The 13952-nt window shown below is 37.4% G+C and overlaps 1 protein-coding gene across 4 annotated transcripts in view; it reads left to right on the top strand.

Annotated features, from left to right (window-relative positions):
- BTBD7 (BTB domain containing 7) overlaps positions 1 to 13952 on the top strand; it is an 80708-nt gene that overhangs the window by 21042 nt on the left and 45714 nt on the right. For all 4 annotated transcript variants that reach the window (XM_047735901.1, XM_047735904.1, XM_047735905.1 and 1 more), the window contains exons 2-3: positions 7526 to 7713; positions 8424 to 9503. In XM_047735901.1, the coding sequence (XP_047591857.1) occupies positions 7632 to 7713; positions 8424 to 9503 (1162 nt within the window). In that variant the 5' untranslated portion in view covers positions 7526 to 7631. The remainder of the gene's footprint in view (positions 1 to 7525; positions 7714 to 8423; positions 9504 to 13952) is intronic.

The following is a 13952-nucleotide window of genomic DNA, read 5'->3' as shown; positions in this document are numbered from 1 at the left end:
TCAAATTTAAGCATTTAAATATAAGCCAAAACAATTTTGTTAATTCTGGGATCTGAGTGATACCGGCTTGAAGGCCAACCTCAAGCCGGTATACTATTACCTTTTGTATATTTTTGAAATTTTTCATTATACAATTTTAAAATCAGAATGTGTAAATTAAGTGCAAATAATATTTTTTCTAAATATAAAAATTAATTAAGTGTACTAAATTATTTCTGGCAAATATTATGATTTTATGAAATACTGTTTATTTCATTTGACATTGAAATATTTGTATATATTTTATTAGTGACTGATACAAAGAGACATTCCTGAAATGGAAAGATTTTGCCAGTCTAAATTTTTTTTCAAATGAGTTCTCTGATGCTTGAAGAGAAATACAATAATAACTAACCTATTTTACTTTACCTGGAAAAGAAATTTCCTTAGGTAAGTCAGTTTCGAACCTTAGCCATAAAGCTTCAAAAGTATATGTTTTTTATGACAATAATTTTTGATGGCAATGTTTATAAGTCTTTTTTATTGCAATAGAATACATATAATGTATAATACATATATGAATAAAATTTACCATCCTGACCATTTTTTAACTGTGTTCAGTGGTATCACATATGTTCATTTGTATAACCATCACCGCCATTGGTCTCTGGAATTCTTTCATCTTTCCCAACTGAATCTCTCTACCCATTAAACACTGCCTGCCCATACACTCCCTCCTCCCAGCCCCTGACAAGTATCATTCTACTTATTCTCTATAATTTTGACTACTCTGAGTGCCTCATGTAAAGGGCATGATACAATATCCGTCCTTCTATAGCTGACTTATTTCACTTAGCATAATGTCTTCAAGCTTCTTCTGTGTTGAAGCGTATATCAGAATTTCCTTCTTTTTTTTTTTTTTAAGATTTTATTTATTTATTTGACAGACAGAGATCACAAGCAGGCAGAGAGGCAGGCAGAGAGAGAGGAGAAAGCAGGCTTCCTGCCGAGCAGAGAGCCCGATGTGGGGCTCGATCCCAGGACCCTGTGATCATGACCTGAGCCGAAGGCAGCGGCTTAACCCACTGAGCCACCCAGGCGCCCCTAGAATTTCCTTCTTTTTAAATTTAAGGCTGAATAGTATTCCATTATATGTACATACCACACTTTGCTTATTCATCTGCCGAATAATATTCCATGATCTGTATATACCACATTTTGCTTATTCATCCCTTTGTTGATAAACTTTTGGGTTGCTTCCACATTTTTAGCTGCTGGGAATAATGCTACTGTGAACATCAGAGTACATGTCTTGAAACCCTGCTTTCAGTTCTTTTGGGTATATAGCCAGAAGTGAAACTGCTGTAACATACAGTAAATCTGATTTTAATTTTTGAGGAACCTCCATACTGTTTTCCACAGTGGCATTTCCATAACATACCACTTTATATTCCTACCAAGTGTACACAGAAGTTCCAGTTTCTCCATCCTTGCCAATACTTTTCTGTTTTATTGATCATTGCCATCCTAATAGGAGTGAGGTAGGACCTCATTGTGGTTCTGATTTGCATTTCCCTGACGATTAGTGATGTGTTTTCATGTGCTTATTTGGCTATCCATAGATCTTCTTTGGAGAAATGTCTATGTAAGACCTTTTCCCATCTTTTAATCGGTTTGGTTTTTTGGGTTGTTGAGTTGTAGGAATTCTCTATGTATTCTGGATATTAATCTTCTATCAGTGTATAATATGTAAATATTTTCTCCCATTCCATGAGGTTATAATTCATTTTCAAAAACAAGGTCGACCAAAGGAAAGTCGAAGGCCCTTTCTAGCTCCATCACTCTGGCTTCTCTGCCTTAATAAATATGTTTACTGGAACATAATTTTGCCTTAAGCTGCTGCTATAAACACTGTTGTTCTTTGCCATTGGAACGAGTGGGGTTTGTGGTTCCAGGTGGAGGTCTTCTGCCTCTGTAATAGATGGTCCCAGAGGACACACATAATAAAGCTGGTTGGTGGCTTTCTGAACTCCCAGTCTGGTTTCACCTTTTTGAAGAGATCTTCAGATAGTAAGGGTCGCTGCTGATTCTGCTTCTGACTTAACTGTTCACGGTTGCCTTTTGTTTTTTTTTTTTCTATCGAAGGATAGAATTGGAAGATTTACAAAGTAATCCTGGCTCTTTCACTTAATATCTCTGAGACCTTGGACAAGGTATTAACCTTCAAGCCTCATTAGTAAAAAGTTACTGAGAGAATTATATGGGTTAACACATGTGAAGTTCTAAGAACAGAGTCTAGAACATAGTAAAACCTCAATAAATGTGGCTTGTTATGTTGGGTAAAACGTGCTTGGGGAATGAGGTGGTCATAAGTCTTAAACTATTCTAACTTTTCAGAGGCCTTTTTTTTTTTTTTTTTTTTCTTTTTAAACTTTGTCTATTTCTAGCTCTGAAAGTGTGAGATTTGGGTATGGGGTGGCCATTCATTCCACTTGGCCCCACTAGACCCGGGCTATATATGTTCTGGCATCTCATCTAGTTTGTACCCCTTTTCACGCAAGCATTCTGGTATGATGGTACATTATATGGTCACCTTAGATTTGACAGAAGTGAAGGATTACCATAGTTTTGCATTTCTCTTTCATTATAAATTGTTTTTCATATTCACTTGTGCCCCACCTTCCTATCCTTCTATAATCATAGCTAATAATCAGACTAAGGAGAAAACATGTTTAAAACCCAAAATCTAATTGCCTTTTTTCCCCCCTATACACTAACATTTAATATAGAAATAACTCCCTTCTCCATCCACATTCCAAACCAATAAGTCATACAACTTCAATGAATTCGTACAGCATTCAGTGAGACATTCAATAAATGATACGGGTACCCTGTATCAGCTTTTTTATTTTATAGATGCCGAGACCCACACATCTTAGTTTCAGAGATTCATAGAAGTTAAATGTGACTTATCCTGTATAAGTGGTACATTACTGATGGGAGTACTCTGTCCCAGGTCACTTGATGCCCATTGTTCTCTCTACTGTGTAAAGCAGTAAAAAGTGTTTTTATGGCAAAGGTCAGGATTTTCCAAAGTGTGTCATACAAGCACATTCCTTTAATGCTCTGTGGGACAAAGGAGCTCCTTTAGATTATTGCTGAATACTTCCTCCTGGAGGTTCACAATGCACCTTAGCACTTTAAAGATGCTAAAACATTCTGAAGTAAAGAGACCTATCGGTTTTTGTTTAATCCTGCATTTTCCAAACTTTGGGAAAACACTTTGGAAATGCTGGTCAGGGTTTTTTGGAAGGCAGAGAGGTTGATTTTTTTTTCTAAAAATAATCTCATGGGATTGTTAATTCTGTTACCTTCAGTATCATTTTCCCCCTTCAGTTGGGTCTGCTGCAGTCACTGAAGCTTGTTTTAAGCCAGTTAGATCATTTGATTGAGATTAGGTCATATTGACTGTTAACAGAGAGCTCTCTTCCAGAATGATGATTCTAGAAAAAATTCTACTTATCAGTTTTCTAGGGCCATTTGCATCCTCTGGGCCTTCTCTTTCTTTTCCTTTCCTTTCCTTTCCTTTCCTGCCTTGTAATCCAAAAATTGGATTTCATCCTGTTTTATGTAGGAGACAGACAAAAGTTGCCTAGAATGAAAACATTCCTGAGAGTTTTAACTCTTATTCTCATTTCCAGCATCTAAAGGCAGTGGGTTAGATTAAGAACTAAATAACATAATACTGTGTTCCATATAGCATAGGGTTTTGGTTACTTAATAAATAAAAGTATTCCTTGAGAATTTTGAGAAATAGCGTTTTAGTACTATAACTGCACAGTCAGGATTACCCCCAGGATTTGAAACTGGGGACACAAGGTGGACTTAAGTGTTATATCTGATCCTGAAAAATCTCTCCCACTAAGTCTTTCCAAGACCTATGTTTATTTTAGTATTGGAGCTCCAGTAGGAAATACGAATGTTGCCCAAATTAGTTCATCTTGAAAAGGATTCCCATTGACTAGCAGCAACCAGGAAGAGACTCTATCCCTAAGTCCCAAAGACATTTTATTTCAAGTCACCTCTCCAGGGTGAGACCCCAGCTGTCCCTATGGTGCTAATTACAGTGGTACTTGCCCAAGCATCTTTATATCAGCCTGTGACTTCCCTAGGCCTTATTAGGTGGTCTTGTTCTCCAGTGGGACTGATGATGTTTTGTAACCTTTGTATGTTTGCTTTAGAATATCTAATTATGCTCATAAAATTGAGCTTTTTAAAAAAAGAAGAAAGGAAAAAGAAAAAAAGTCATTTTTGACATGGTTTAAATTTCAGACAGACCTGGTAACAGTGTTTTGTGTCCCTATGAATCTTGCAGAAGTCTCAGATGAAAATAATTCTTGGGGCACCTGGGTGGCTCAGTGGGTTAAAGCTCTGCCTTCGGCTCAGGGACCTGTGATCGAGCCCCACATCGGGCTCTCTGCTCAGCAGGGAGCCTGCTTCTCCCTCTCCCTCTGCCTGCATCTCTGCCTACTTGTGATCTCTGTCAAATAAATAAATAAAATCTTTGAAAAAGAAAAAAAATAATTCTTCCATGTGTATGTGCATACTTCATTACAGTGTGACAGAGTTGGAGTAGGAACTCTGTCCACTTTACTTTGGACACTGATTTTTCTTCATCTTGAAACATGGCACCATTCTTGTTTTGTTTCAGCAGTATACTCAGCCATGTTAGTGAGTTTGCTCTGCAGTCTTTAAAAATTAAAAAGCAAACGGGCACCTGGTTTGCTCAGTGTTAGGTAAAGTATTCTGTTCTTGATTTCGGCTCAGGTCATGGTCTTGGGGTCATGAGATTAAGCCCTAGTCAGGCTCCACGCTCAGTGGGGAGTCTTGGAAATTCTCTCTCTCCTTCCCCCTGCTTGTGCGCACACATATACACACACACATTCTCTCTCTCTCTTTCTCTGTCTCTCAAAATAAATAATAGCAAACAAAACAAATGAAGCAATATGTAACTTCAAGAATGAGTAAAGAAGGAAGTGAGAAGAGACGTACCATAAGAGGGACATTTTACCAGCACTTTTTACCATCCATTACTTCCAGATTCAAAGCTCATCTTTTTAATCTTTTTTCTCTCATTTTGGTAAAGGCTTTTATTTTGCATAATGTTTTTATTCTGCATTCTGAACATATTTCAAATTTGAAAAAGAATTCTCTGTGCTGTTTTTGTGTTTTAACTACAAATCTTCAGTGAGAAAAGGATTTGACCTATGAATGAGGCCACAAACTTGGCTTCCAGGACTCCGGTTTTTTCTTTTCTTTTCTTTTTAAGATTTTATTTATGTATTTGACACATTGAGAGAGAGAGAGAGAGAGAGAGAGCGCGCACACACAGAGGCAGGGAGAGCAGCAGCAGAAGAGAGAGAAGCAGGCTTTCCATTGAGCAGGGAGCCCAGTGTGGGACTCGATCCCAGCACCCTTGAATCATGACCTGAGCCAAAGGCAGATGCTTAACCAACTGAGTCATCCAGGCGCCCTGACCCTAGTTTTTTTCTAAAGAACCACTAGAAGTACCTGCTGGAACCTTAAATGTTTTTAAGGAGCTATTAAAAATCTTTGAAAAGCAGGGGCGCCTGGGTGGCTCAGTGGGTTAAGCCGCTGCCTTCGGCTCAGGTCATGATCCCAGGTCCTGGGTTCGAGCCCCACATCGGGCTTTCTGCTCAGCAGGGAGCCTGCTTCCTCCTCTCTCTCTGCCTGCCTCTCTGCTTACTTGTGATTTCACTCTGTCAAATAAATAAATAAAATCTTAAAAAAAAAAATCTTTGAAAAGCTATTTCAAATCCTAGTTTGAAAACTAGGATTTATTAGACCCGCTGTTTTTTTTTTTCTTTTTAAGATTTTATTAATATTTGAGAGAGAGAGCGAGTGAAAGAGAGCATGAGCAAGGGGAGTGGGAGAGGGAGAAGCAGACTTTGCACTGAGCAGGGAGCCTAATGTGGGGCTCAATCCCAGGACCCTGAGATCATGACATGAGCTGAAGGCAGCCGCTCAACCAACTGAGCCACCCAGGTGCCCCAGACCAACTGTTTCTTAAGTTTGAACTGAAATTAACACAGGCAGATTTAATTTTCCATTTTATAAGAATTGACATTTAATGTTAACTATACTTCAGTGATAAAGTTTTTTTTTAAATTGACAGTGTTCAAAATTACCCAAAAGGCAGCCTTTTCTACATATCTAATATTTAAGAATAGAAAACTGAATTTACTCACATTAAGCATCAAACTTCAAAAAAAAACTGACTTTGCTGGAAGAAGTCATTTTCTTGACCATTTTAATGTTTACAAAATAGTTATTAAACTCTTTGGCTTTCTTGCTAGGTAGTTCTTACAGAATGCACTGTCAAATTCCTGTCTACCCATAGCCTCTCTGACTTCAGTAGCAGGCACCCAGAGTAAAAAGTCTAATAAATGCTGTGTTTTCCTTGGTAGGTAGGTGAATTTCAGCTAAGAAATTTGCTTGTGTGAGTGAATGATTTGGCATAATATCCAGTTTATAGAAGGTTTCCAAGTCTTGAACACTATAGGTAGATCATTCTATGCTTAAATTCTCATAAATATGGCGGAAAAGATTGAGGGAAGCAAAGATGCTAACAGTGATTTTCTTAAACTTGAATTCCTAAGGTTATTTTGACAGTAACAGAGATGAAAATAAATTCTGAGACTCTTGACACAGTTCTGTTTTCTAGCAGATTTTTTGTGATTTTGCATGTGTGTATTTATTATTTGTTAAAATGCTTCATTCTTTTTACAAGGCTAGATTACCTCCTGGTTGGTTTTGTAACCATTCCAATAAATTGTGTTTTCTCTTGAACAATTATCCTTCTTAGATAAATTGTATATATCCAGATGCTATACAGATACAGTATTCCTATTAACCCTGTTGTTGATCTTAGAACGTCTTCTCTTTGTGTGTGTCTTCTGCCGGCAGCTGTGAGAGTTAGGGTTCCATGGTGTGGAATTTTTTCTGTAATTGTTAACATTACCTCTTATGGGTACTGCTCTGTCCATGTTAAATCATATCAGGTACTAGAAAGCAGTATTTTTATTTCAGGGCTTCATGAGGAGGTCTGCCTCTAATACCAACCTCTTTAATGTTTATAAATTGCTTAGAATGTTGGATTATAATGACTAATGGTTGCTTCTAAGGAGTAAGAAAAAAAATTGAAAAATTTTTTAGTCTCTAAATACTTTACCCTGTGATTTGAAATACTCTTTCCATAATTATATATTTAAATTAGTCTGATTTGTTACTTTTCACTGCCTTAGAAAGTATATAATTGGTACATTTTATGGCTTAAAATTGCAGCTACCACTGATTCATAATTCAAGTTTAACTATTTGTTTACATTTTCTGAAATTTTTACATGTGAATTTGACAGCACGTCATTTGCAAATAAAAGCAGTATTCACTAGCTTGCTTTTTTTTAAGTGTGCAATTTGAGATACATTTGAAAAAATGAATAAAATTATTTTTGTTTCATATCAAGAAATGGATGAAAAGAGGCTGCTGGATCCAGGGTTGAAAGTTCGTAAAGGCCTCTGGGATTACACTCTGAAGAACCAGCAGGTGGAATGCCTGAGTGACTGAAGAAAATGGGTGCTAATGCATCTACCTATCCTCATGCATGTTCCCCGAGGGTAGGGGGAAATTCTCAAGCCCAACAGACTTTTATAGGTAACTGTTTCAGTTTTTCTCATTTCTTTTTTTGTTAATATAAATAGAATTGTATTTTCAGTGGTCTTTCTGGATGAAAGGAGAGTTTAACAGTGAAAAAGTTATAGATAATAATTCTGCAACACCCAGCTTTTCCCCCGACAAATGTAAATCTGTCTTGTATGATTTTTATCCTGACCAAGGTCCTATAGCACCATTGATCTTTCCTTTGGTGTCTTAGCTATAATTGCCAGTTGCCCTCAAAAACCTGGCAGTCTCCATTGGTGTAAAAATTGTGAAATACAAGCTTCTTGCATCCTGGCCCATTTACTTTCCCCAGTGCAAAGCAGCCTTGGTGTAATTAGGAAGAAGAAAAAAATCACATTTATATACAAGTAGTATTCTTAATTTACAAATCTGCTTTACTCTCATTTCCTAAAAATCCTTAATTAAAATCTGTGATATCTGGTTTTTGAAAGCCAGAGAACCAAAAGCAATTTGTCAAGTAAAAAATAATCTGCTGTTAGTCTCTATTCCTTATTTAATATAGAAGTAAATTATTTGAGCTTTTTAATAACTTCATTTATAGAAACAGAAGTCAGTTTTATTTGAATGGTTCAGGAATGTCTGTTGGTAAAAATTTTTAGCATGAAGTATGTGTTAAAGTGAACATTGAAAATGAATGTTAGGAACAAAGAAACAAATTTTCATTTGTTTGATTTCCTTCTTAGGGACATCATCCTATTCTCAGCAAGGCTATGGTTGTGAATCAAAATTATATAGCCTTGACCATGGCCATGAGAAACCACAAGACAAAAAAAAGAGAACCTCTGGCCTTGCCACCCTCAAAAAGAAGTTTATTAAGCGTCGAAAATCTAATAGGTCTGCCGATCACGCCAAGCAGATGCGAGAACTCCTCTCTGGGTGGGATGTTAGAGATGTTAATGCTTTAGTGGAGGAATATGAGGGAACTTCAGCCTTAAAGGAGCTTTCTCTACAAGCCAGTTTGGCTAGACCAGAAGCTCGGACATTGCAGAAAGATATGGCCGATCTTTATGAGTACAAGTATTGTACCGACGTAGACTTAATATTTCAAGAAACTTGTTTTCCTGTTCATCGTGCCATTTTGGCGGCGAGGTGTCCGTTTTTTAAAACACTGCTTTCTTCCTCACCGGAGTATGGGGCAGAGATCATTATGGACATCAATACAGCTGGTATAGACATGCCCATGTTTTCTGCTTTGCTACACTACCTTTATACAGGAGAGTTTGGAATGGAGGACTCAAGGTTTCAAAATGTTGATATCCTCGTTCAGCTTAGTGAAGAATTTGGAACACCGAATTCCCTTGATGTAGATATGCGTGGACTTTTTGATTACATGTGTTATTATGATGTCGTCCTTAGTTTTTCTTCAGACTCTGAACTGGTTGAAGCTTTTGGTGGAAATCAGAACTGTTTAGATGAAGAGCTCAAAGCTCACAAGGCTATTATTTCAGCACGGTCCCCATTTTTTCGGAATTTATTACAAAGAAGGATACGGACTGGTGAAGAAATCACAGACCGAACTTTGCGGACTCCCACAAGAATTATATTAGATGAGTCCATTATACCAAAAAAATATGCGAAAGTGATATTACACTGTATGTATACTGATGTGGTGGACCTCTCCGTTTTGCACTGTAGCCCCTCGGTGGGGAGTCTCAGTGAGGTTCAGGCTCTCGTCGCAGGGAAGCCAAACATGACCAGGGCAGAAGAAGCCATGGAACTTTACCACATAGCACTGTTCTTGGAATTTAACATGCTTGCACAAGGTATGAAATTCTGGTTTTTAATTTTGATTTCTAGAATTACATATTTGTCTTCCTGTGAAAACACAGCCAATATGTTCCATGATTTCACTGTTCGGGATGTGCGTGGGTCAGTTATTTTCTGTAGTTAAGGAATCTGAGAAAGAATTGAGGGTCAGTATTAATGTGGGTATTCATTTAGCACTAAAACCAAGCATTCAAAACTGGTGACGAAGAGCAATAGATGAGATGTGAGGCTCTTAATTCCCTAATGTAAGATGATAGGTGTGGGAATATACAACTACCACCTGTATCCTGTCTGCCCAAGCTTTGAACTAGCCTCGTTTCCCAGATTTCATGGTTATTCTTGATCTAGGACTCCTGGGATAACTTAGAGTCACATTTTTATACTCAGTAACTTATTGATGTTTGAATGTTTAGAAAAAGAATGAAAATTCATTCCAAAAATGAAAATAGTCACATTTAGATACAAGTTTATTTGAATCAAAGAATTAGAGTTTCTGATTTAAATTTTTAAATATTCTGTATCTTCTTTTCAAACTCAACTCCTACATTCAGCAGCAGTCTACAGTGTGTAAGGCATGGTCAGCGCTAGACTAGCGTGAGCCTTCTTCATTTAAACTAAAACTTTTAGGTTGGGAAAGCACATTTTTTGGGTTATAGGCAAATGAATACGTGAAGGTAACATTAAAAGAATTATATATCTATTGGTAAACATTAGAATCTTAACATTTCAGGGCGCCTGGGTGGCTCAGTGGGTTAAGCCGCTGTCTTTGGCTCAGGTCATGATCTCAGGGTCCTGGGATCGAGCCCCGCATCGGGCTCTCTGCTCAGCGGGGAGCCTGCTTCCTCCTCTCTCTCTGCCTGCCTCTCTGCCTGCTTGTGATCTCTCTCTGTCAAATAAATAAAATCTTAAAAAAAAAAAAAAAAGAATCTTAACATTTCAGAGGTGGAAAGAGACCTTCCACATGGAACAAAGGGAATTTGTGGTCTTGAAGAATGCATTCTTTGCTTTTGGTAGCCATATGTTGGAAAAAAAAAAAAAAGCTATATGACATGAAACTACTTGAGAAATTTAGCTAATGAATATTTGCTAAAAGAACATTAGAAGTTGCCAGTAAGAAGACAATGTTAATGGCTGGGGCAAAAGACAGGAATTTAATGAACTAAGAAATAATGAAAACACACATTTTTCTAACTTGAAAATAAAAATGTGTGTTGTATGGCTTAGTCAACAAATTAATAGGACTTTGTAAAATAAAAGCTCCAGCTAAATAACAGTAAGAAAGGAATTACACGAGAGGAATTATACAGAAGAAGGCACGGATAAACCTGAGTGAAAAAAAGTTGAGATTTCTGTTATATAAAGTATCTTTTAAAAATCGTATTTTACCATTATCTTTTTAGTGATAATACTAATTTAGTTTTGTTACCACAACTAAAATGTTGTTAAAATGTTTTTACCCATTTAAAACAAGAATCATTACATTAATAATAATAGGTGGGCGCCTAAGTGGCTCAATGGGTTAAGCCTCTGCCTGCGGCTCAGGTCATGATCTCAGGACCCTGTGATCGAGCCCTGAAACGGGCTCTCTGCTCAGTGGGGAGCCTGCTTCCCCCCAGCATTGCCTGCCTCTCTGCCTACTTGTGATCTCTCTGTCAAATAAATAAATAAAATCTTAAAAAATAATAATAATAATAACCTAGCAGCTTGACCTACCACTATTCTATAAAACCAAATTTGTCAGAAAATGCCTCTACAAAAAAATTTGAAGGTTGTGACATTGCTCAAAAGGTGCAACAACCTCTGTTTCTCAAATTGGTTTTGTTTTTGGACATGTTTAAATAATAAGAAACCAAAGTGCATTATATATACTCTGCTGCATTTTTGTTTTGTTTTTTTTTTAAGATTTTATTTATTTACTTGAGAGAGAGAGTGAGAGAGAGCACAAGTGGCAGAGGGAGGAGTAGACTCGCCACCGATCAGGGAGCCTCAGGTGGGGCTCAGTCCTAGGACGCTAGGATCATGATTCCGGCTGAAGACAGACACTTAACAACTGAGCCACCCAGCCACCCCACTTTGCTGTTTTTTAAAAACGGGAAAACATCCCCTAATACAGTTCTTTGGGGATTTCTTGTTTTAAGTTTTGAGTGAAAAATAAAATTGTGAGGCAGCTCTCTTGGCTCTTACGTAATACTTAGTCTAGAGTTCTTTTTATGTTAAGTGAGTTTAAATATTTTTTTTATCATTTAGCTAGAAATTATATTTTAATATACTCAAAGATATAAAATTACACTCCTTGTATTGTCTTAGTCTTGGTTACCGTAAAATATAAATCTGTATATATACTCCCTTAACCCTGGGTGTACGTGGCTCTCTGTTTCCTTTCAGTATTCGGAATACCGAGTTTAGCTTACTTGGCGTTTTGATTGTCGAACTCCATGTAGGCCTTATTTCCCCTATGCCTATGATGCTGTTCATATTAGTGTTTATAACAGACCCTGCCTTCAGCATAATTTTTACCCCATTTCTGTGGGAAGGAGAATACTTGGTCACTTAGAGAGGAATTATATACCATGAAGTTTAAGAGCTCAGGCTCTGGAACCAGACAAACTGGATTTGAATCCTTCACTACCATGTTTTAATGTGTTTGACCTCAGAGCAAGTCACCTTTCTAAGCTTCTGTTTTCTCATTTATAAAATAAGAATAGTAACCCTGTAAAGTAGGATTATGAGGGTTAAAGGAAATAATATGTTAGGTGCTCTGACTGGCACCTGATACATAGTTAGCATTCCGTAAATATTAGCCATTAAATGATAACGATCAGAACATATTTCATTTGCTACCACATTGTTTTCTAAAACTAACTTTTAATAAATAAAAAAAAATTTTTTTTAAAGGAGAGGTGGGACAACTGGGTGGCTCGGTTGGTTAGTTGTCTGCCTTCGACCCAGGTCATAATCCCAGGGTCCGGGAATTGAGTCCCGTTCTCAGCAAGGAGCCTGCTTCTCCCTCTGCCCGCCACTCTGTTTGTGTGCTCTCTCTCTCTCTGACAAGTAAATAAAATCTTTAGGGGCACCTGGGTGGCTCAGACTATTAAGCCCCTGCTTTCAGCTTAGGTCATGATCCCAAAGTCCTGGGATCAAGTCCCGCATCAGGCTCCTTGCCCAGCAGGGAACCTGCTTCTCCCTCTCCCTCTGCTGCTCCCCCTGCTTGTGCTCTCTCTCTCTCTGTCAAATAAATAAAATCTTAAAAAAAATAAAATAAAATATTTAAAAATATAAAACTTTTTATGTTCAAAAAATTAATTTTATAACCCTATTGATTAAACCTGATACTAAGCATATTTTGCAGATTTTTACTCGGTTATTACTAGAATTTAAAATTTTCTTATAATTATATCACTCGTGAGATGGTACATGCCACTTGTCAGACTATCCGTAAATATCTGGTTATTTGTCATAATACAATTGGTTTTTCTCAGCTGGGGTTCTACAAACAGATTAACCCTGTAATATTCTGAGGTATCATTGTGTGTAAAGAATTAGCAGCTCTCTGTTACATCCGGCATGGTAATAGTATGTACCATTTTGGAGAGAATTAAGAAAAGAGTCAAAACCAAAATCATCTGTGTTCTATGATTCAGATGAGGGCTTAACTTAAAGGAACACTGTGAGACTAGCCTGTTGGGCAGCTTGACGGTAGGACCTTATTCTCAGAATTAATGACTGTTACTTTTTATTCCTAATTAGATTTAACTTCAAAAGTTAAAGCCAGTTTTAAAAAGAAACAAAATCTGTCAAGGGAGGCTGGGACCTTGAGACTAAATGTGTCCTTCAAGATGGAGAGGTGATTTAACAGTTTCAAGAGCATCATAAAAAGAGGCGGTTTAGGCAGACAGCCAGAATGGTCTGGATAAAAGGGCACATTCCTGGCCTACACTGAGAATGCATTTTATTCAGACAAGTAGGCAGTCACTATTAGGGAGGTCAGTTAATAGGTAATGGGGCCTCAACTTACTGGCCTGGCATTTTAGGATAAGCTTTAATTTCACTTGATTTCCTGTATAACAGATTAAACATAAGTTTATTTCTGGCTCCTCCAAAGCCCTAATGACATAATGAAGGAATAAAACAAATATAAGCCCTCAAGGACAAAGATACCCGAGAAGAAAACAACAGTGGAGAAAGGATACTGATATTTTTGGAAGCTAGAAAGCAGATAAGGACTGATCACTGACTTAACAGAGGAGAGGTCTATAACAGAGCCTGTAAAGGGGGCTACTCAGGATAACAGAGGCAGTTCACAAGGGTAATTGGTACTCTGGGAAGAAGGTTTAAGTGCGGCCACTGAAAACGGAGATTTGATTTTAGGTCTGAAAACTGAATGGATCAACCTCCCCAACCCCCCACCGTGGAATTCACCTTTATAGATGGTATCAGAAAGGAAT

Source organism: Lutra lutra, chromosome 7, assembly GCF_902655055.1.
Source record: "Lutra lutra chromosome 7, mLutLut1.2, whole genome shotgun sequence".
In the NCBI taxonomy this organism is placed as follows: domain Eukaryota; kingdom Metazoa; phylum Chordata; class Mammalia; order Carnivora; family Mustelidae; genus Lutra; species Lutra lutra.
This window is presented reverse-complemented; position numbering and strand designations above follow the sequence as displayed.